Source organism: Gopherus evgoodei, chromosome 3 (genome assembly GCF_007399415.2).
Source record: "Gopherus evgoodei ecotype Sinaloan lineage chromosome 3, rGopEvg1_v1.p, whole genome shotgun sequence".
NCBI classification, from domain to species: domain Eukaryota; kingdom Metazoa; phylum Chordata; order Testudines; family Testudinidae; genus Gopherus; species Gopherus evgoodei.
This window is the reverse complement of record NC_044324.1, coordinates 222596859-222619462: the sequence shown is the minus strand read 5'-3', so window position 1 is coordinate 222619462 and position 22604 is coordinate 222596859. Positions and strand designations below refer to the sequence as shown.

The 22604-nt window shown below is 41.4% G+C and overlaps 1 protein-coding gene across 1 annotated transcript in view; it reads right to left on the bottom strand.

Annotated features, from left to right (window-relative positions):
* ANAPC1 (anaphase promoting complex subunit 1) overlaps nt 1-22604 on the bottom strand; it is a 78548-nt gene that overhangs the window by 16681 nt on the left and 39263 nt on the right. The window contains 17 exon segments of the mRNA XM_030558219.1: nt 913-1106; nt 1632-1685; nt 1783-1873; nt 2133-2209; nt 4486-4560; nt 5224-5302; nt 5835-5917; nt 6098-6232; nt 7316-7407; nt 8765-8999; nt 11833-12104; nt 14926-15044; nt 17662-17888; nt 21900-22078; nt 22217-22287; nt 22378-22414; nt 22526-22604. Coding sequence (XP_030414079.1) covers nt 913-1106; nt 1632-1685; nt 1783-1873; nt 2133-2209; nt 4486-4560; nt 5224-5302; nt 5835-5917; nt 6098-6232; nt 7316-7407; nt 8765-8999; nt 11833-12104; nt 14926-15044; nt 17662-17888; nt 21900-22078; nt 22217-22287; nt 22378-22414; nt 22526-22604 — 2099 coding nt within the window.

Here is a 22604-nt window from a genome sequence, read left to right as displayed (position 1 = left end):
TGCTTTAGTCCCACTCAGCCTTACCCCAGAGCCCTGGCAGCTGCAGGGCTGGCAAACCAAGCTTGAGGAACCAACAGAGGCAGAGGAGAAGCTGTGTGTGACTCGAGCAGGGAAGAGAGTTAAGGAGTGAAAACTGGATCCCAGGTAAGAGAATTAGTTTGGTGGATGGGGACAGAAAGATGAGGGAAAAGAGGAAGCTAAAAAAAAAGAAAACTAGAGATAAAAATGAACTTGAGACACTGAAGCAAAGAACAAGAAAAGGAACAGGACAGGGACCGCTGAAGGCAGCATTTCCTATTCATCCACAATAGTACACTTCACGGTACCCCCAGGACTGCAGAGAAGGGACAGGGCATCTTTCAGCAAAGGAACATGGAAGGCAAGATTCCACTGGCTGGAGGTGGCCACATGGTGGGCTATAAAGTAGCACTGTAGCCCTGGCAGACCTCGCCAGGCATTCTGCAGGACCTGTGCACACCAACACTTTAAAGCCTCGTTTTTAAAGCAAAAACTTCTGTTGTGTTAGTCAATCAAAGCTGCATCACAGGTGGGTTTGTAATCTATAGTTTCTATCTACAAAACCCCCCTTACTTTTCAGTTTTCCCTTAATCAGGAATCAAATCATTAGCACCAGCAATCGTTTCTATTGTTTGTGTCATCAGCTTTTCACTTATAAGGGCTGTCAGATTCCTGAGGGATGTACACTTCTGGAGTTCTAGTGAGCATGTGTTATCAAAAAGAAGAGATCTAAGTAACTTGGATACCAAGGTATAGAAAGCAGTAAGAGAAAATCCACCAGAAGCTGTGCTACTCTTCTCTAAACAGTCAGTATTCTTCTAGAGATCCTTGAGAAGCACAAGATAATTTGTAAGATAAAAGAGGAAAAAAGGCAGCTTTGGAAATAACAGGTACCTTCCTCCTCCCAAAAAGAGAAGTCCAAGAGCCATGTGATGAGCCAGATGGAACCCATAGTTCATTTCTCCACCTGTCTTCTTATGCATGAAACGACAGAGCTGGAGGACCTTCAAGTTTCCAGAGCCCGCCATCACCATTGCAAGAGACAGCAGCACAACACTCAAACAAGTTTCAAGGTTATAGTGACCTGTCTTGAAGTATATGGCAGGGAGAGAAGAGGCATTATTACACTTCTACACTCTTCCTTGTGCTTCTCATCAGACATAATATACAACTCACAAAAGAAAATTGCAGATTCTTATTAAAGAGGCTTCATTAGGAACCTCATTCTTACAACCTTACTAACATACTAGAAAACTCACACTGTAGTGGCCACCAACACATCAGCATATGGAGGTACGTCAGCTTCCCACCTGACACTCCCCATTAGCTTACATTCTTCTATCCAGCCCACAAAGGAGGGACCATTTTCTTCATGACTATTTGGTCTATTTCCCAGTGATAGAAAAATCAGACAATACTGTTGTAGGGACAAATACAAAGGGTCACTAGCATCATTAATGATTCTGGGTTATTGAACTGAGAGGTCGGTAGATAGAGTCAGTAATATGGGAACTAAAAGTGACATTTTGTTTGCACTGAAGCTCTACTGAGTTTAATCAAAGTGCATTACAGACCAGGGCTCCTTTTTGTTGAGAGAATCTAAAAGAACTTACTACTGAAGCTGTAGGTGCTGACAAACATTTCATGAAATCTTTTGCAAATTTAAACTGTAAAGAAGAACAAAGAGAAATACATACTAAATACAGATATAGAGGACACAGTTATCATCTTCAACAAATCTCAGAAAACCACCCAGCCTCTTACCAAGCAGTTAAATGCAGCTAGGTTTTCTGAACCAGCAAATCGAAAACCCAGTGACAAGCAGGCACCAGCAATGATGTAGACGTGAGCTTGCCTAAAAAACAAATGGGGAACAGCTGATTGTTTTTCTTTTCCTAATTTGAATAAATGATATCAAAGTGTTACATTGATTTTATAATCTTTTGGTTAACTAAAAAGTGAAACTAAAGCCCAGAACGGTGACCAATAGACATTGGCATCTGTGTGAAGAGGTATACAACAGTCAAGTTCAGTGACATTCCTCAGATCTAAAATCTATTTTAGTACAATGTCTCTCAGTGATTCTGTCAGCACTTTGTCATCACATTACTTACGCCAGTGTTTCCAAATTCAGATCTTCTGATGAAGGCAATTCTGTTGCATGAAGGGATATACTGTTCTCTCTTATAATCTATAAAAAGCATGGCAGATAAATATCTTGAGATATCTGTTCATTCTGGAACCTTCCCAGATTTCTAGGATTTCACAAGTGATACAAGATCCGAAGTTAGTTTTATAGGATTATGAACTAAGCTTTTCCTCTACTACTACTACTACATTATAGTGCTTCAACTTTGACCCAGAAAGGCCAATGTTTTTTAGTGAAACAGTCTAATCTTCTAGTTCACTTTGGGGGAATGACAGTGAATCCTGCAAATCGCTAGTGTGCCAGAAGCATGCTATTATCACGTAAACAATCTAATCCATCGGGAAGCAGAGTACCTGACCAGTTCAGAGCTTTTTAATCTGTTTGATCAAGATGATTTCAAGTTACTGTGGGACGGGCTATGTTTGATCCCTGGTCCCAAGAAAGGTTTGGCACCTCCTTTTTCGTAGTAAGGAAATGTGTTTAGTCAAAGCAGGATTTTAAACTGAGCATCTCTTTATCTGCCTTTTTTTATCTAAAAGAGACACTGAGGTAAAGTTGCTGGGTTTGGGGTTGGGTTTTTTGCATTACTAACACTATGTTAAGATTGGGATCACACCGTACCAGGTTTATCCATACATTGTAATTACAATCTAATCTTACTACATTTTTATTGGCCAGTCAGATTTATTTTTTTAAATCCTTTACAGTTAATCTGTACATTCCGAGTTACTGGGCAATTACAAATTACTAATGAATAGCTAGTGATTTTAGCCTCTGATTAAAGCTGTCAAAACCAGTGCTGACTGGTTGAATGGACACAAAGTATTATTATAGATCACTCCCCAGCTTGGGGCTTGCTTGTGCCATCTGGGCAAAGCCCTTTCTTGCAGCAGGCAGAGCTTGGGAGACTTGTCAATGGAAAAAGGAGATTTTTGGGCAGGGAGGGAAGGAGGGGGAAGGGGTTAAGTTAACACCGCAAGTAGTCTGCCATGGGTTTGTATCTTGTGATGATCACACTTTAAACATGTCTCATTCACACTTTTTGGCCAAATGGTAGCTCAAGATCATGAAGACAGAGATAATTAAGTTATTTAATTCATTAGTTGAGGGTGAGAGAAGGAAAGGAAAGGTTTTCTGTTCTGCTGCCCTAAGTAACCCAGGTCTGTTAACCTCCTCAGTCCGTTACGTGCTTCATGTGAGTTCACAGAAGGGAACTAGGGGAAGAAGCTGTGGAAAGAGGTATGGAAGCACAGCAGAATGGGACAGAAGAGGAGGGATGAAGGTTGCCAGCAGACTGTGAGGACGGTGGAAAAAGAGTGTCAGGGAGCAGTGGAGCATGAAACATTCCATGCCTCTCGGAGACCTTAAAAGGCTTGTTGGGGTCCCTCTGTAAAACTTTATTAGGCTTGTCAGGATCCATCACAAAATGCTCCCCAACCAAGCATTCATGAGTTCATCTGTGTTCAGCACGAGCTTCCTGCTCGTGTCTACCTCCACATCCCGACTATTTTTTAAAAACTATGGAAATTCCAAAAGAAAAAAATTCTTTAAGGTGATGCCAATGTTGAGTGTGAACATCAGTATAAATCGTTCCAAGAACATGGCTGTTAGCCCTACTCCGCTTCTAGCTTCTCCCCCAGACCCCTGCACCTCTCATATTTTTAAAATACCACACGTTCAAAGAAGGGAGGCTGGACATGTAAGGGGGAAGTCTGGCTTTTGTTTTTCATACTGTCAAGTGTCCAGGTTTTTTGAAGTACCCTTAAGTCACATATATGCACTCTCAACATGAACTTCACTTTAATGAAGATTTATCTGACGATATTCTACACATTAAGATGTGTATAAAAGTGTATTTATATCCATACATACACACACACACACATCTGAGTTTTAGCTGTTTACAGTTGAATCTCAGAGTTTACAAACACCAGAGTTATGAACTGACCAATTAACCACACACCTCATTTGGAACCGGAAGTACACAATCAGGCAGCAGCAGAGACGATAAAAAGGCAATTATACAGTGCAGTGTTAAACGTAAACTACTTAAAAATAAAGGGAAATCGACATTTTTCTTCAGCATAGTAAAGTCTGAAAGCTGTATTAAGTCAATGTTCAGATGTACATACCATGGTGTTCATAACTGAGGTTCTACTGTACCAAAAACAAGAACTCTTACACCTCAAGAAAAACATACTGCTTACTGGACGTATAAGATTTGTGAAGAGGGAAACAAATAAACATCAAAACTCTAACTTTTGTTTTCCAAGGAGATGTTAATTAGAGTGGCAAACACATTTAGCATAGGGACTTACTTGTGGTACGTTACTATCAACCCACTTTGAATTGGGCAAAATGTCATCCCACAAAATCAGGCATCGAGCAAGCGTCTAAAAAAGTCAAAATGGGATGGAGAAAAAAAATAAGCATAGTATTAGTAAATAGTATCAGCAATGGTCTTTTTAACCGACTAAATACATCGGGGTGACAGGACAGAAAAATCACTGTGTTGCATAGAGGCCTCTTACCTCCTCTTCTTTTAATCAGCAGATAAGCTCTTTTCTTGAGCAGGCTGAGACAATTCAAATTCCACTTGGATACACAGGGACAGTGGTATATACTATCTCAATATACCAGTTAGCATATCTTTCACATGTAAATTAAGCTGACATTGCATTGCAAATACGCAGTAGATGCCAATGTCTTACAAATCATATACTGGTTTTTAAAATCAACTGAATTAATCTGGGCAAAGTACAGAAGTTTGCTTAACATTTTCCATTTTATTTAAAGCTACACAGAAAATATAACACTCGAATAAATTCTCTTACTAAAAACAAAAGTCACATGATGTGGAAGTTGCAAACAAAGTGATTGTCTGGAAACAGTCAGATTTATTTCAGGGTGTAAGACTGGCATATCCATAAATGATTATCATCACCCAAGATATTCGAGACTGAGATGTTTCTCAGTACAGGGTCGCATATAGATTTTCAAAGTGCATTTCAATACCATTACAATAAATGTCAAAATGAAACAAAATATAATCCTACCCTCAACAAAAGAAATTCTGGTTTTACAAAGTCCAACAAATACATTGTGTCCGGAGCTCGAAGCCAGTCAGCAATGGACCTATTTAAGCACAATAAGATAAGTTAAGTTTGTGTTACGTAATATACTTCAGCAACATACAGACTTACTGAGCCCATACTGAGTCAATAATTAACTACTTTATTAATGCTATCATTAGTTGATAGGAGAAGCATGTCTAGTAGTTAAGGCACAAGAGATCTACTTTCAACTCCCCCAACTCCCCCAGTCGAAGGCAACACGGCCAGCATGTCAACATAAAATGGGGGTGCTACTTGCAAAAGGGTGCTGAGAGATACGTGTTAGTGTTTATATGCTCTGAGATTGCTGAGTGAAGAGGCCACAGAAGTGCAAAGTGTTATAAAAAAAACTGGTATTAGAAAAGATGGGGAAATGGATTATTCTTCTAAAATAATTAGCCCTGAAGAACATATGGGCTTGGATGAGATGATCACAGATGGTAGGTTTATTTGAAAGAAAATGAAGAAGACCCAAGGTAAAGTTAAAATTATGCAGAAGTTTAAAAGCTGATTACAAGTTATAACAAACATTAAAGCCATGCCAAAGTCAATACCTGTTATTAGTCTTTAAGTAGATCATAGCTAATGCCAGAGTTGCCCCTGGACAAGTAACATCCACATTTATGGTATCTCCTTCCTGTCAAGATATAACATGTACTTTCAGTCCTGTTCACGACAAAGTTCTGTTTTACTAGTTATAAAAATTCAGAATTCACTTTGTGCATTTGAATGCACAGCCATGATAATGTATAAGAGATCCTCCATGCTACCGCTATTTCTGCTTAAATTAGCAGAAGTTCTCTAATGTAACAACTACCTTTATCTGATAACTCGGAGACTTGTGTTTCTCTCGGTGCATTCCTGCTTGGAAACGCTTATGACCTCCAACCATGTACTGATAAAGCTGCTCAGGGACATTGAGGTCAGACATGCCTATCAAGTTACTGCCATGCTGAGAAAAGAGGAACAAATGAAAGATGAATCAGTCCCTTCATACATGACTACTAATTAAAAAAAAATGAATTAATTCTGAAGCAATTGGAAGAGAAGGGTGAAAAAATTCACAAATACAGCAATCTAGCTTCCCACTTCCCGCAAAAAATGATTCGTCCTTGCCTCAAATATTAACAAACAGATAAACAGACAACGTTAACTATTCATCTAATTGTGGGCCTTGACAACCTGTATCACCACTGCATATAGACAAATTTAGTTTGTTTGCAAATTGTCTCGGATTTCCACAAACAATTCTTAGCTGCAGACACAGTAGTTTGAGAGATCCGAAATGTGAACTGTGTGGTTAGTTATTACTGGACACAAAGGTCATGTGGGTCTTGCGTAGAGGAGTACAATAGAATTAGGATTTCAATTCAAACATATTTACAAGTTCAATGTTCGCTGTTGAGGAATATTCTCTAACATTTATTTTCAGTTAATTAGAATAATAGACTTTAAGGTCAGAAGAGACTATTATGATCATCTAGTCTGACCTCCTGCACAATGCAGGCCACAGAATCTCACCTACCCACTCCTGTATCAGACCTATGTCTGAGCCATTGAAGTCCTCAAATCATGGTTTAAAGACTTCAAGGTGCAGAGAATCTTCCAGCAAGTGACCAGTGCCCCACACTGCAGAGGAAGGCAAAAAAAACCCAGGGCCTCTGCCAATCAGCCCTGGAGGAAAATTCCTTCCCAACCCCAAATATGGTGATCAGCTAAACCCTGAGCACGGGGGCAAGACTCTCAACATTCTGACAATAAACCCATTGCCTAAAATATCTGCATAAAGTGAACACTGAGGGGGCAGGAGCACAGCCAAGCCTCATTTCATTTTCTTTTTTATTTGATCAAATATTTGTGAGGCATTGGCCCAACAATTACCCAGTGAATTTGAATGGTGTCAGACTCTCATCAATTACATTGATAACGTTATTCTATTTCTTTTAACTTTGCTTCATAGCTTGGCGATTAAATTTGTTTTACCATTTTATTTCTACTACCTGCTGTTTTACAACAGGAGGAAGACTGGACTTACCCCCAAGCAGACCATGCCTAATGCTAAACCAGCTGCTAGAGAATAGGATTCTCTGTCAGTGCAGTATTCCATTTCAGGACCTGGGGGACGTCCTTTGTAAAAAGGAAACAGCATCAAATTAACCTTTTGCAATTCTAACCAACTAGCCATTCTGGATATAACATTTCTAGTAAAGCGATAGCAAAATTCAGACATGTATATTTTACTCAAGATATCAGGAAATTCTATCAATGGAATTAGAGGCAATAACTTCTTAACCTCTTGGATTGTCTACAGCCAGCTGAAAGGACTCTCCAAATGCAGCACATATGTTAAATAACATGGAGGAAATCTGAGTTTATATGCAAAGTACAGTACAGAAGCACACATTGGCAAGGTCTGGACCTAACCACATGTGGGAAGCACATTTCAAAGATGTGCTCTCAGAAAAGATTGTGCATATTTCTCTACTCCAGTTTGTGAAGTGTTAAGACACTCACACCCCAAGGTGGCTCACAACTCTAACAAGCCAATATTTTATATATATCGTAGTAGCACATTCTGCATAAAATAACACCCCTTCACAACAGAAAATGTGTGTGAATCAACTGACGGATACTGAGGGTATTAAATAGCCAGAGATATAGTTTGAAGATGAAAGTGTTGTTCTTAAAAATACCCATTTCTAGATTTGAAATAAACCTGTGTTGTCTCTTTTAAACTATTTATACACATGTAACATTGTTTAAAGCTTACCTGTAAAATAAAAAGCAGAACCACTTATGCACAGAAACAGAAAAAGTGACATTCAAACACAGAAATCTAATAATTTACCATTAAAAAAAGAGTGAGCTTCCTACAAAGTTTGCTGCCATAAAAAACCTCAAACGATGCTTTGGGGGCCATAAGAAACACCAGAAAAAGCAATTGCTACATGATCATTAACCAGAGGGCCTCCGATGAGCCAGCACAAACAGCTCTTGTGGAAACTAAATTTTTTTTCAAAACGTAAGATTAAATGATTTCTGCACAAACTAGCAAGCAAGGAGACATGCACAACGCGTTTCTGTGTTTAACTCCAAATGGATTTGTATTTGGAAGATCATCTTTAAGCTTGAATGAGACATTTTATAATGTGTTTCTCTACTACTACTAATAGATTAATAATGGTGGCATTCACCAAATATATTTAATAAATAATTTTTTCTGCTATTCAACCACCCTAATAGTAAGTTACTTTGAAAGAGACAATGACAATGTTACAACTGAATACAGTACAGAACAGACAGCTTACAGCTGTTTTGTTTCTTAAAACTGCAAGGGCCATGGCTTGAGAGACAAGAGCGGAGCATGGGTGCATAGGTATTTTTCATGTGAACTAGTTGGGTGTCACAGGTAAATTTTTCAAGTCATGCAAATGTCATGTAAACATACACAGGCCCCACACAACCTCCAAATGCAGTGGTTTACCTATTTCAGCCAGCAGAACCTCCGCCGTGTGCCTGTGAGCTGTTCCTTGATATACCAGGCCTATTCCTATCACAGCTGCCACCTGTACATTATGAGGGACATCCAGCTCCGTTGAAGTTGGTGGTAAGAGAGCAGGTATGTGGATGCTAAGGAGCCGAGTAATAGCCATATCCATTGTGCCTAGCTTGGCAGCAGAAACACCAAGCAGCAGCCCAATACTTGTCATCTCATGGCCCTGAAACAGGGAACAAAGACAGTGATCAAAGAGCATTGAGAACCTTAAACTTAAGTGCATTTATCTCAGCTGAAATCAAAAAGTCTTAAGGTCACACACTTGCAGTAATATATGAAGGTACAAGGAGAAGATAATTTCTATGTAGCTTTGATGAGCTCTGGTTATACAGTGAAACCGCGCTATAACGCACCTCGTGATAATGCAAATTCGGATATAACACGATCATAAGGTGGCTCCATCCGCCCCAAGCAAAAAAAGAAAAAAGCGACCAGAGCACTGCCGAAGCAAAAAAAACAAAAAACAAAAAAGAAATGTGCCTTCCCCACTGCCCTCACTTCCTCGTTTGGCAAGAAGAGCCGTTCTCCTCCCCAGCTGCTGGTCACTCTTCCTCTGCCCCTTGCACATCTCCTCTGCTCTCCCCAAGTGTTTCCCTCTCTCACTGCATGGCTGAGAGCCCCCGCTGCTGGAGCAGGCTGACAGCTGGGAGGGATGCTACAGAAACAGTGGCACGAACTCTGCTCTGAGTATCAGCAACTCCTCAGTGTCAAACACTGCACCAGGTGGAGGGGAGTCAGCTGAGCAACTTTGTACAGATCTCTCGAGAGCTGCTCCAGCCCCAGTCTGCCAGGTCCCAAAACTCCAGTTCTCAAAGTCCAAACCCAGCCATTATCAATCTGGTTCTGGTTCATTTAATAGGTTGATTAGCTTGTGCTGTCACTAATTATTGTTACACTCTTTCAGTTACCGTTATGGGCAGTTCACAAATGCAAGTCGTTTTCTGCCCAAGAGAAAATGACCTGCTTGAAACGATAAATTTTCATAACCCCACTATAACGTGACCCCGCATTTATCGCGATTGAATTTTTTGGACCCCAATTATCATGCTATAGCGGGGTTTCACTGTACTCACTCTTCTGGGTTGCCTCTCACTGACAGCTAAATGAGTGAACTTCTTTTCTGAGTTTACGATCACATTACAGACTGAAATCTCCTTCAATATATCAAAGTAACATCCTTTCGTAAATCAAATATTAAACATTGTTAGAGTGAGATTTTTGGCTCCAACTTCTATCACGGCATTGTTTTTAAAATAAAAACCCTAGGTTCCCAGGTTAGCTGATTGGATATTTATAATACAAATCAAAGCAGCCCTATGCTGGAAAACATATTACTCTAAACCAGTGGCTTTCGACCTGGGTCTGCAGGCTATGTCTAAGATTTCCAAAGGAGTCCATACCTCCATTCAAAATTATTAAAGTGTCCACAAATGAAAACCACTGCTCTAAAGATTTCTGACAAAGAACCAACCCTTCCATTTATTATCATCATTATTATTTTGATCTAGATGAGTCTAATCACATTTTTATTAGTTTTTTAATCTGAGCTTGGATTTAAGGAGTACATTTGATTCTCTACCTTTTAATAGTTACTCAAGAAAACACTGGGCACCTAGCCATCAGACACGCTCTTGGTGAGTTGCATAAAAGCAAAGCATAAAACCACAATGTGTCATTCTGAAGGCTTTCTGTAATAAAAATAACTTTAACGGGCACTAATTTTATGGGTTTCAGAGGGGTAGCCGTGTTAGTCTGTATCAGCAAAAACAACAAGGAGTCCTTGTGGCATAGAGACTAACACATAAATTTGTTAGTCTCTAAGGTGCTACAAAGACTCCTCACTGCTTTTACTAATTTTATGGTCTTAAATCCAAAAGGAATGTTATTCTGTACCTAACAATGCAAAAGCAAAGATCAGCAACAGGATCTACTCCTTTAGGAATGGCCAGAACCAGTTCAAGACAATCCCATGTCATACCCATCTGATCATCTAGGCCAGGGGTAGGCAACCTGTGGCACGCGAGCTGATCTTCAGTGGCACTCACACTGCCCGGGTCCTGGCCACCGGTCTGGGGGGCTCTGCATTTTAATTTAATTTTAAATGAAACTTCTTAAACATTTTAAAAATCTTATTTACTTTACATACAACTATAGTTTAGTTATATATTATAGACTTATAGAAAGAGACCTTCTAAAACGTTAAAATGTATTACTGGCACGCGAAACCTTAACTTAGAGTGAATAAATGAAGACTCGGCATACCACTTCTGAAAGGCTGCCGACCCCTGGTCTAGGCAATGCAGAAGAATCCAGCAATCAACAGCATTTAATGCTGCCCATAACTGTACCCCACGAGGCAGCATAGGCTTCCCCTAGTCATTGTCGTAAGCCAATCATTATGACTAAACAGCTCTCTCAGTACTATGCCCACCTTGAAACAAGATTAAAATAGATACCAAACATTGTTGTTTCAGTGTTCCTACAGCTGTCTCATTGTCACTTAAGCCAAAGAGAAAAATCTAGGCCCCTTTCCATGGCTAGACAGTACAACCAGGATGTTCCAAGTGCACAAAAAAATATGTATATCCCATACAGTGAACTGAAATTGGACCTATTTGTTCCTATACAGAGAACAGAGGCAGCTTTTGTCATTTGTATTTCAGGACAAAACTGTTGGAACTAGGCTGGGGAAAAGCAAGCTCTTAAAGTATCTGGCTGACAAGAGTTTCCCTATACAAAGGAAGCCTGTAGAGACAACCCAGTGCTCCAGATAATTCATAATTAAAACGATGTGCATTTATCACAGGAGATAAAGGGATAACAGTTCTGAACAGTGGTGAAGGTCTGAGACAGCCAACCAACTGTGCCAGCAATTAGCAGGGGGAGTGACGAAAGCACTGGCCATTCCTTCACACCAAGAAATTCAAAGATTTTAAAAGAAAAAAAACAAACCAAGAAAGTCACTTCCCCCTCTTGCTCTTGCATGCAGGTCTCACCTTGGTCAAGTAGTCATGTATGTTGAGTGTGGCAAGCTTTGTGAGGTGTCCGTTCAGACCCAGTGCCATGAGGAAGCCTGCATATTCATTGGCTAGTTCTGCATTTTTGGGTTTGTTATAAACAATCCAAGCTGAGTCTATCTGGGAAGCAGGCGCTATCTTCAGTCCAGCAGCCACTCCATTGTGAAAACTGGCCCAGCATGCCATATTTGGAGGGACATCAATGTTCCCACTATTAAGGTCCACAGTAGTGTTTCTAGGCGGAGCACGGCCTGTCCAGAAGAGAATCATTAAAAAATGTACGACGACGAAAGTTAGCTCACATTTAAAATGGCTTTGTTTAGCAGAGTCCTCATCCACTGTCAGAGGAAAAAACGATGCTAAGCGATGTGTCACCAATTAATTTATATCAGAAATTGCTCTCAAATTGAGCACCTCACATTTAAGAGTTACTGTACCTGAAAAACTGTGATAACAACACGGTAAAAAATGCTCATTGTGAAGACAAGGCTATTGTATGTCAACAGATTTGTTAGGTGACAGCAGCCTGGTAGAACAAACACAGCAATGAACTGAGAGTCAGAGTGCCTAAGAGCTAATCCTGGCTTTGACACTGCCCTGCTCTATGACACTGGGCAAGTCATTCCACTTCTTGTTCTCTCCCAGTTCTCGCAGTATGCCTGTCAATGTATCAGAGCATAATGGCATCTCTATGCTTCCGTTCCCGATCAGTAATAGGGGGATTAATGATATTTACCTTCCTTTGCAAAGCACTTTGAGATCTAAGGATGAAAAGTGCTATAAAAGCTAAGTATTGTGACAGTTTCATCCTTGACAGAGTATACTACAACTGTCAGTCATTTAGGAATCATAAAAACATAATTGTAGCCAGGGAATAAGTGATCAACTAAAAAACCTAGGCTTCATCTAGAAGAAACTAGTCAGCCTGGGAGAATACTACCTTTCTTACTCAAAACAATAAAATCTGCTTCTGTAAAAATATTTACTGTACTAAACTTCCAAAAAAAGCATAGTATCCTTTTGGTAAGTGTGCATGGACACACATAGATCTCACTGTTATTTTATTTCAATTAAATTAAAAGGCCCTTCATGATACAGAGGCAAGAAAACTAAAGACAGCTGTTATCTCGGAGACTTGCAAAAAAATGTGATCACAACACAACTAAAAATTGTTATAAGTCCAATATTTCAATCTGGAAAAGAAATCCGAACGTTCAGTGGAGTGAGTGAATATTGTCAGTGGCTAGATCTAATGTGTAAAGAGCTAGAAGAACTAAACCTCAGTTAGAACAATTTTTTAAAAAGATCAGTCACAAAATTCTGCAGGTACAATGCCTGCATCATTAATAATAATGCAGAGTTAAAAATATCTGATTATTTGCAGATACTTAACGTTCGCTCTTCCCTGTGTTTTTTCCATAATGCTGATTAGAAGGTGCAAAAATTCCTCAAATTCAATTAGATATTAAATCAAAAATTTAGAGTTTTGCTTCCCCAATAGGTCAAAGGTTAAAGAGTGCCTACATGACGTAGGAACCTAAATACTATGAGGGTGGAGGGATAGGGAGAGAATCAATAGGACTTCAGCTCCTAAGTTACTGAGACACTTCTGAAAGTTTTACCACAGGTAGGCCCCTTTCCAATCAGTGACTGCATGGGCAGACCCCTGCACCCGCCTGGAGTCATTTGCAGGATAAACGACCTTAGTGGGAAGAGACTGTATTTGGTCCCTGTTGTAGGATATTTAAATTAAATTAGTGATATGCAGCATCAGGATGAAATTCTGACCCTTCTCCAGCCAGTGGCAAAACTCCCATTGACTTCACAGGGGCAAGGATCTCACCCTCCAAACATTAAAGCACAAACCATATTGAGAGGTCTCCAAACTCAATGAATTGGTTTTAGGATTAGAAAGAAGGACAATTCTCCATTTGGCGGCAGTTCCCTTATTTTATTGATCAGCTGGGGATTTTGGAACACTATATATCTTTTGCTTTATTAATAATGCATAGCTGCAGTTAACAAAACACAATCTGCTTTAAGGTCCAATCCTGCCAACATTGCTAAGCATAGAGATTACTACCATGAGCAGTTCTACCGACTTCATATTGGACCCTGGGAAAGCTGAGACACTGCATCATGAAGATGAAAAAGACAAAGCCAAACAAAATTAACCCTGCAAGGGCTGGTTTGTGCTACTGGTTTGAATAAATGTTACAATGCAAAGTGAAATATGTATCCAGTGCACCGTGACACCTTTTACTTTGTAGTGGGTAAATTACCATCTTATCTAGCATTTCAATCTATTTGTAATTGGTGAGAACTACTGTAAGTAGAATTGTTACTTATGATCCATTTCAAGAATCTTTACAAGTAATTATTTTGCTCATAACCTATATTTTTAATTGTAACTTTATTTTGTTTTTCTAATGATAGTTTCATGTCTGCCACTTTATCTTTCTAACTGAAACTGCCTGGCCTGTCTGGAAACACCAGTGTGTTAAAAGTCTGGTGAGGAGAACTCAAGAGCATACAGAGGAAGTATAGTAGGCTCAGGAATTCCCCACAGCACAGAATATTGTTCAGTAATTGCCGAAGTCTATTAGAAACATACCATACAAGGCATACAAAATGCTTCCTGGAGCAGTCATAGCAACCACTACTCATCATAAATTTGAATTTGTGTTCTACACGTTCATCTTGTACATTAACCCTGGTTTAGTACACACACCAGCCCTGCTTAAAGCGGACACTGCACATAATGAAGACAATTGGGAACACTGAAGTGAGAGTAAAGGACTAAAAACGATTTTTCCTGCGAGCTCCAATTTTGGTCAAGTACCTTTTAAGTACCAAGTAGCTTTTAAAAACATCAAGTCCCAACTCTGCAGAGACTTAAGCCCATACTTCACTGCATACAGTATGCAGAGTCCCACTGACTGCCAGGGCACTACCGAAGCACGTGTCTCGCAGGCTGACGGCATTACGTAGCTAGCAAGTCTAGGTTATTTTGGCTTTTACCATTTTTAACTCAAGGATATCAAACCATGGAGAAAATGCTGAACAACATACCAGTTAGATTCAATTTAGGAATAGGCAACGGTTCTGTTGGCACTGGATGATATGAGAAGAGAGTAAACATTCCTCGGCCTAAGGGGAGCGCCATAGTCCGTTGACACAACTGTAATAACCTGTAATGGAAATCAAAGACAGAAAAAATAAATAAATGCTTACCACAACCATATAGGCAGATCCCAGACAGAAACAGTACAATGGGACAATCCTCTCTCAGAATGAGAGTAAAGAGCTCTTCTGCCAAGCCAATATTATAAATGCAAACCTCACCAGAAGAAGGTGGCAAACTTAAGAAACCTACAAAAGGATATTGCCTTGTTAGGTGACTGTTCAAGGGTTGGGATGTCCCCAGAGAGTCCTTAAAGAGTTAGCTTTAATTATTCTTTTTCTTATTTAATAATTAATAATTACTTATTATTTAAGTATTACCATAGTGCCCAGCAGTCCCCGCCACGGCCCAGGCGCTGCACAGAAAGAGAACAGAGACTGTCCTTGTTCCCAAAGAACTTCCCATCTAATAAATACTTCAGTTGAAATCATGTCGGGACGAACCTAACATACACTAAGGAGTGCACAGCTTTATATGGAAAATTCTATGCTATCTACAAATCATCCGCCATAGCAGAAAACACAGATAAAGGAACACTACAGAAGGAGGCAAACGAAAGATTGTCACGTATCATCCTGCTATGACTAGCGATCGCACCACATTCCAGCTCTTACACAACATGAATCATAACATTCAAAGACTGCTGACCATATTTCTCTTCTACAGAAGCAAAGTTCTGATTTACTCAGAAGACAATGCTCGAGGCTCATTAGATCACTCAGCTTTTTAAGTCAGACAATATTCCACTATGTTCCTTTAACTTCCTATTTTTGCTGAATTTTAGCAATTAATGATGCTCTGAAGATAAATGTCCTCTGAGCAGCAAATAAATTACTCTCCAAAAATAAGATCAGTAGACAGACAACTATGAAAACTGAGGTGAAAAACTTGTTGGAAGGTTTGACAACCCCATAGCAATCCCACAGCATGGGTCAGAGGAAAGATTCAATTTGCCACATTTTAGACACTAGCTGACTCAGCAAATAAGAGCTCTGTGGCTTTTTGGAGTTCACAATATGCAGAAGAGGATTAATTGGTGAACCAGCAGCAGCCTAAGATCCAATTAAATCCACAGTACACATCTGAACCAAATCTAGGTCCATATGCTATTTCCTACAGGACAATATTCCCCCCTACCCCACATGACTTCTGAGAGCAAGTGAATCCTGACGGAAGGGATGCAGAAGGTAGGAAGTTCTGCTTCTGCTCCCTATTCCCTAGGGTCCCACAGATGATTCTCTGAAAAGGCAGATCTCCAGTTTCACAGGGGATGGCTTCGGAGGGATGGAGCCGAGGAGCAGCTGCTCCCGCTGTGAACCTGCTCCTGTCTGCGGATGTTACTGCTGCTTCAAACACCATTACCATGTGGTGCTCCCACTCTGAGACACTTTGAAGCTCATATTGCCCTGGGTTTGAGAGAGCGGAAAAAGTCAGTCAATGGCAGCTAGGCAAATAGTGGGCAAGCAGACTGACTGTGTGCAAGAAGTATGGTGCCTATGTAGAGCCCCACATCCATGCCATATCTATCATCCTCTGCTGGCTTTGAGAGGTGAATCGTCTACCTGATCCATAAGGGGCACAAGCTTCCCCTCCACGGGAACAGAGCAGGAAGATCCACAGGACAAAACTCAGATGCCTGCCCTCTCTGCAGAAAGCACTCAGAGAAAAGAATTTGGTGTGGTCTCTCTTGCCAGTTCATGCTTCAGACAGTCCTGAGCTCCTAAGACACTGCCACACCATCCACATACTTATAAAGGGTGCCTTGCAGCACGTCAGGTCCGTACATGCCATGCCGGAGGAGTTCAAGGCTACCTGACAAAATAGTCTCTAACCTCTGAGCCTGATTGACCATGTTTCTTAACAGGTCTTTCCAGCATGGGCACTTTTGACATTTACTTCCTGACACAGATAGGATGCCATAAACTGCTTTGAGAATGGAACTCTCCAATTTCAACGTGATGTACTCACACAACCTTTCCTACACTCTATGCTTGAGTCTCTGGAGCACGCTAGATGGACTTTCTGCAGTGCTTATGCACATTAAAGCTCAGAGTCCTTGATTCTGAAATCCAAAACTTCTTGTGTGAACTGTTCACACAAAGGGACCTCTGCCGTTGTACCGGATTTGCTGCTGCACAGTTAGTTATTACAGACAGTAAGATATACTGTTGTATGTGATTACACTCATTTAAATCTCAGCCACTAAAAGCATTTGCATGGTGTGTACTACTGTACTACCCAATCACAGAGTCACCATGCTAATAGGGTGCACACTCTCTCCCGTCCAGCCCTTCTTGTTCCATAGAAATGCTTCATTCTCACAACAGAAGCCGCAGCATTCTAGAATCTGTCCCAAAATGCCCTTGTAGGATACCATGTCTATTCAGAGAGGTAAAATGGAGGAAAATGTAATTTCAAGGAATATTTCTTCCAATCTACAATGATTTTTTTTTCAAATGCACCACAGAGTTCAGAAGCCCAATATGAAAATTCCCACTTATATTTTACAAGATACATTTTATCACAGAAACACTCCCTGGAGGCATTTCAGATGTAGAGGTTTACAAAAATTCCCACCTAAATGAGACATTAATGAACAACTGCTAGAAACATGGAGCGTTTACCGGTTTTCTTTTTCTTCTATGTATTCATGGTCACTGACTTCCGGCATCTGTACTACACTGACACGCACAGGATGGGCACTTTGAAGGAGTCTGCGCACTTCCTGCACTCTCAAATCCTCACTCCATATTAGTGACATCACTTCCTGGTTCATATCATTCATACCATCGTCGTCTTCTTCTGCCTCAGCTCCTGAAGGCACATCAGATGATAGCCCCTGGGCAACAGACTAATTGAGAGGGGGGAAAGCAGAGAAAGAGGGAGGAAATAATTTCTAAAAAAGCAGATTTCGAACATCGAGCTTTACTAAGCCAGCAAGACACTAGCACTGTAACCATGAATGTTTGAGGTGTTGCTGTCACTCGCAGCGAGGGTGCTCTGAGAATGGAGTTCACAAAGATCCCTGGAACTTCTCAACTGGGAATCAACTACAGTCATCCACATGGGCAGGACAAACAATTCTCAAAGATAAGAGAAAACGGTTTCTTTGGCTTCCAAGGTAAAGCAAAGGAAGTTTAATGACTAACTCCTAGAGCAAATTGACAAGTAAGGGAGTAGGGCAGGGAGAGAAGTGAGAGTAGCTGACTGCCGAAGCACTGCGACCTGTCTTCCCAAATGAGTTCTTACTGCAGATGTGGTAGATCCTTTAGATCTTTCCCTCAATCTATCCCCGATCAATTTCCACACACAGAGCTATTAACAAAGCACATGTAATTGTCCTGCAAGTTGTTTATTCCCCAAGTTCAGAAATAGAAAACAGAGACCTGGACCAATTTAAAAAACAAACAAACAAGGGAGCAGAAGTTAGGTGCCCAAATCTATAGTTAGGTTCCTCAGTAAGTGGCCAGTCTTTCAGAAGTGCTGTGCACACACTGACTTTGGGCCCATGGAATCACAGAATTGTAGGGTTGGGAGGGACCTCAAAAGGTCATCTAGTCCACTCCACCCCATGCTGAGACAGGACCAAGTATACCCATACACCACCACCCCGATATAATGTGGTCCTCAGGAGACAAAAAAAATCTCACCGTGTTATAGGTGAGACCGCGTTATATCAAACTTGTTTTGGCCCCCCTGTTCCTTGTTCCCTCCAGAGACCACCATCCTTAACCACCCCCAAGGACCCCACCCCCTATCCAGCCCCCTTGCTCCCTGTCCCCTGACTGCTCTGACCCCTATCCACATCCCCTGACAGGCACTCACTGGCAGCGGCGGAAAGCGGAGCAATGCGGCCCCAGCCTGCTCCACTCTGCCACCTTCCAGCTGCAGCACTCCGCTTCCTGCCGCCGGTGAGTGCGGGGAGGTTGGGGAAAGGAAGCCCTCCACAATCACCTGTGGTGGGAAGTGGAGCACCACGGCTGGAAGCTGGTGGAGTAGAGTTGACTGGGGCCGGGATGCTCCACTTCCCGTCGGTGAGTGCAGGGAGGTTGGGGAAAGGACACCCACTGCACTCACCGGCAGCAGAAAGTGGAGCGACGCAGCCCCAGTCGGCTCTGCTTTCCTTGCCCCAGCCACAGCTGTGTCACTGGGGGTGGGGTGGGGTTGGGGAAAGGTCCTGCACTCACCTGCAGCGGGAAGAAGAGCGCTGTGGCTGGGAGCTGGCGGAGCGGAGCGGGCTGTGGCCAGGCTGCTCCATTTTCGCCACTGCCAGTGAGTGCAGGGGGGATTCCTTCCCCCAAGCACCCTCCCCCAAGCAACACAGCTGGGACCAGGGCGAGGGAAGTGGAGCGGGCTGCTCCTGGTCCCCCACTAATCCTCCAGGCCATTCTGGGACTGCGGGGCCCCCAAAAGTGCCCCCCCACAGCTCCTGCCTCCCAGATCCTGAGGTGGGGGGACCCCTGACTGCGCCCGAGATCCTCTGTCCCTTATCGAACCCCTTTGCCCCAGCCTGGCACCATTAACGCGCTGCTCAGAGCAGCATGTCATAGCTTAACCGCGTTGTATGTGAACCCGCGTTATACTGGGGTGGGTGGGTGGGTAGGATAGATAGATAGATAGATAGAGGTAGCGGTGTATTATGCTTAAGTGTATTCCTATTCAAGAACATGCTTAAGAGCTATCCTGCAAAGGGATGTTTTCCTGAAACAGGGCTTCCGCCGGGAGCAGGAGCGCAGCACTTCTGAAAATCAGGCCATTTATTCAGGAGCCAAACTTTAGGTCCCCATATTTTAAATGTTCACTCCCACGGTATTTAATTCCATTGTTCATTATTCATTGGCATCTAGGTAGCTGGTTAGGTTTTTCCAAGCTCCTCCTCTAGCTTTCCCCTCACCGTGGTACCAAAGTGCCTTCAGAGCTCACCCACCAGAACCACCAGGTGCCTCAGAAATACAGACATTCCAGACAGTCAAGGTCAACCGTTTTCTTGAAAACTTTATCAAATTCTTGTTTGAGTCGAGCTGTCCACATCACAAAAGCATAACACAGTTTAGCAGCATGGGCAGGCTCAATTCAAAAACAAAACCCAAGCACCGGAATTGCTTGGACCATGTAGCATAGGATGTGAATGTGCTGACAGAGCAGTGTAGTTCAGCTTGCCCAGCACTTGCCTGCACCATGCGTGGTTCAAACCACCCTCTCACTTCCATGAGCACTAAATTAACTTAAATTGTAAAAAAGGTTCTGCAGAGGCTCTTTGCAGACTAGAAATTCTGATACAGCCTGAAGAAATGATTTGGAAAACATACTTCCTTTTCTCCTCTAGCTTCTGCTGTACAGAGGCTGATTTAATAAATAAAGAGGTAACTGAAAAGATAACTAGTGCAGTATGATATAATCTAGGGGCAAATAAAACAAGAGAGCCTCTAATGCGTTGCTTCTCCCCACCCAAGTTGACTAAAATTTTGTATGATACATTAAATATCAGAAAGGAACTTTATCCATCGCAGGATCTCTCTCAGTTCCCAGCATATGACAATATTGAGTAAAAAAAATGCAGTTGATGAATGAAAAACAATTTATTTTGATCAAAAAATGTTAATACCTCCCAGCACCACCCATCTAGCCAGTGCCTGCTTAGAAACAGGAAACTCCACCCTGCCCCTCTGAAAGAGGGGAAACAATTTGGCTTTTGTAGAATACTTTATCCTTTTAAGGTAACATTTGTAACAATGCCTCAGATAAGTCAAGCGACAAAGTTCGTTTTTATAGCACGTGGGGCACAGTTACAAAATCTCACTTGGGGTGAAAAGGTCACTGGTAAGAGCTCAAATGAATCTTTAATGAATGGTGGCTAAGGTGATTTAGGTTTGTTAGTTTGCTTATTTTCACTCAGAAGAAAAAAATTGTAATATAGAATTTTTTTTTTTTTTTTGTTGATATGCTGTTATGAGACACCTGGGTAAAACCCAACACTGCTTAAAAGCATTCTAAAAACCCAAGACAGCACTAAATACTTAGTAAGGAAGGATCTTTGCCAGGATGTGCAGAGAGCAGGCGCTCTTTCTTCATGCCCTCTTGGAACAGTTTCATGGAGGCCACTGAAACTCTCAACCTATCAAGTAGTGTTTTGGCTTGGTATAAAGGCCTTGAAGAATGCACAAAGGGACTGTTAACATGTGAGGCACTGGTGATTCCAGCTATCAGATGAGTGTGGTTTTTTTTTTAAAAAGGAATTACACAAAAATGCTCTGGGACTCACAGAACAGAAACATCCTCAAGGGGGAAAGAAGAAAAATATGTAGAAAAAAAAAACAGTGTGCTTTTGAAAGTTGTCACATTTCCCACAATGGACAGGAAGGGTACGCTCATGTCAAGCCAAACGAGTGTCATACTAGGAAATACCTGCTCTCCTTTGCTCTGGTGTAACTGTTTGCTGCCACATGCTGAGGGCAGAACTCTGAAACTTCTCACTCATCTCTGAAAGTCATATCTTCTTTGGAATGCCGATATAGTTATAGAGGAAATCATGTTGAGATTTGTACTTAAAGGATTAAAAGCCATCTGTTTTACACTCTAACAATTCAATTTAGTCTGCATATTTAAACACATTCACTGTTCTGGCACCAGACAGTGTTTTTTCTGTTAAAAACCTTGAATGTTTGTAAACCATATGCTGCTCTGGCTCACCGATCTGGAGTCCTACATACCATATCTCCTACACATAATGAGCTGTTTTGGCCAGCTATGAAGTCAAGAGATACTAGAGCAACTTTTTAAGCATTTAAGCACTCCCAGCTGAGCATTCAATAGGATATTGATATCTGCCTTTCTGAAATCCCCCTTTTATGTCGATACTCACAGATTTACCCTTTGCCAGGTTCCCTTCACATGCTTGTTTGGAAAGATCTTGACGCCCAATCAAGAGACAGACAGCTTCCGGCCAATCAGAGGCAGGCTGCTCTCGGCAGTGATATACAGCATCTCTGATAGGAAGCGCAACCCCAAAGGGGAGAGACTCCAAATCTCTTAAGGTGAAACCTTAAAATTAGAGAGAAAAAACCTTACCAGGGTTTTAAAAACATGAATATTTCTAAGCCCAGCCAAAGTGACTGCTCAAACGTAAGACCATTACGTAAGGTTATCGTAAATGTGCAAAATAGTAAAAGCTTTCCTTACCTACACTAGTCATCCAGATAACCAGCTTTTCAGCTAAGTTGGAAACAGATGTGCTGTGTCTGAAACTATATCTATAAAACAATGGGAAAGTAGACCCCAAGTGAATCAGAAACATAGCAGTATCAGAATGCAAATTCATAACGTATCAACAGTAAATGTACCGATTATCATCTTGTTCTGTTTGCTGTTTTCGTTGCCCTAAAATGAAAAAATAAGATATCTTTTCACCAGGTGAATGCAGGAACAATGTGAACTAGTGTCTACAAGAATATTCTCATACCACCAGAATGCCTATTACAGTCCACTTACCTGAAGTTATCCTAAACAAATAATGTGATGCTTCATTGGAAACGGCACTCTCATCACCAAGTATGTACAGTGCAACACT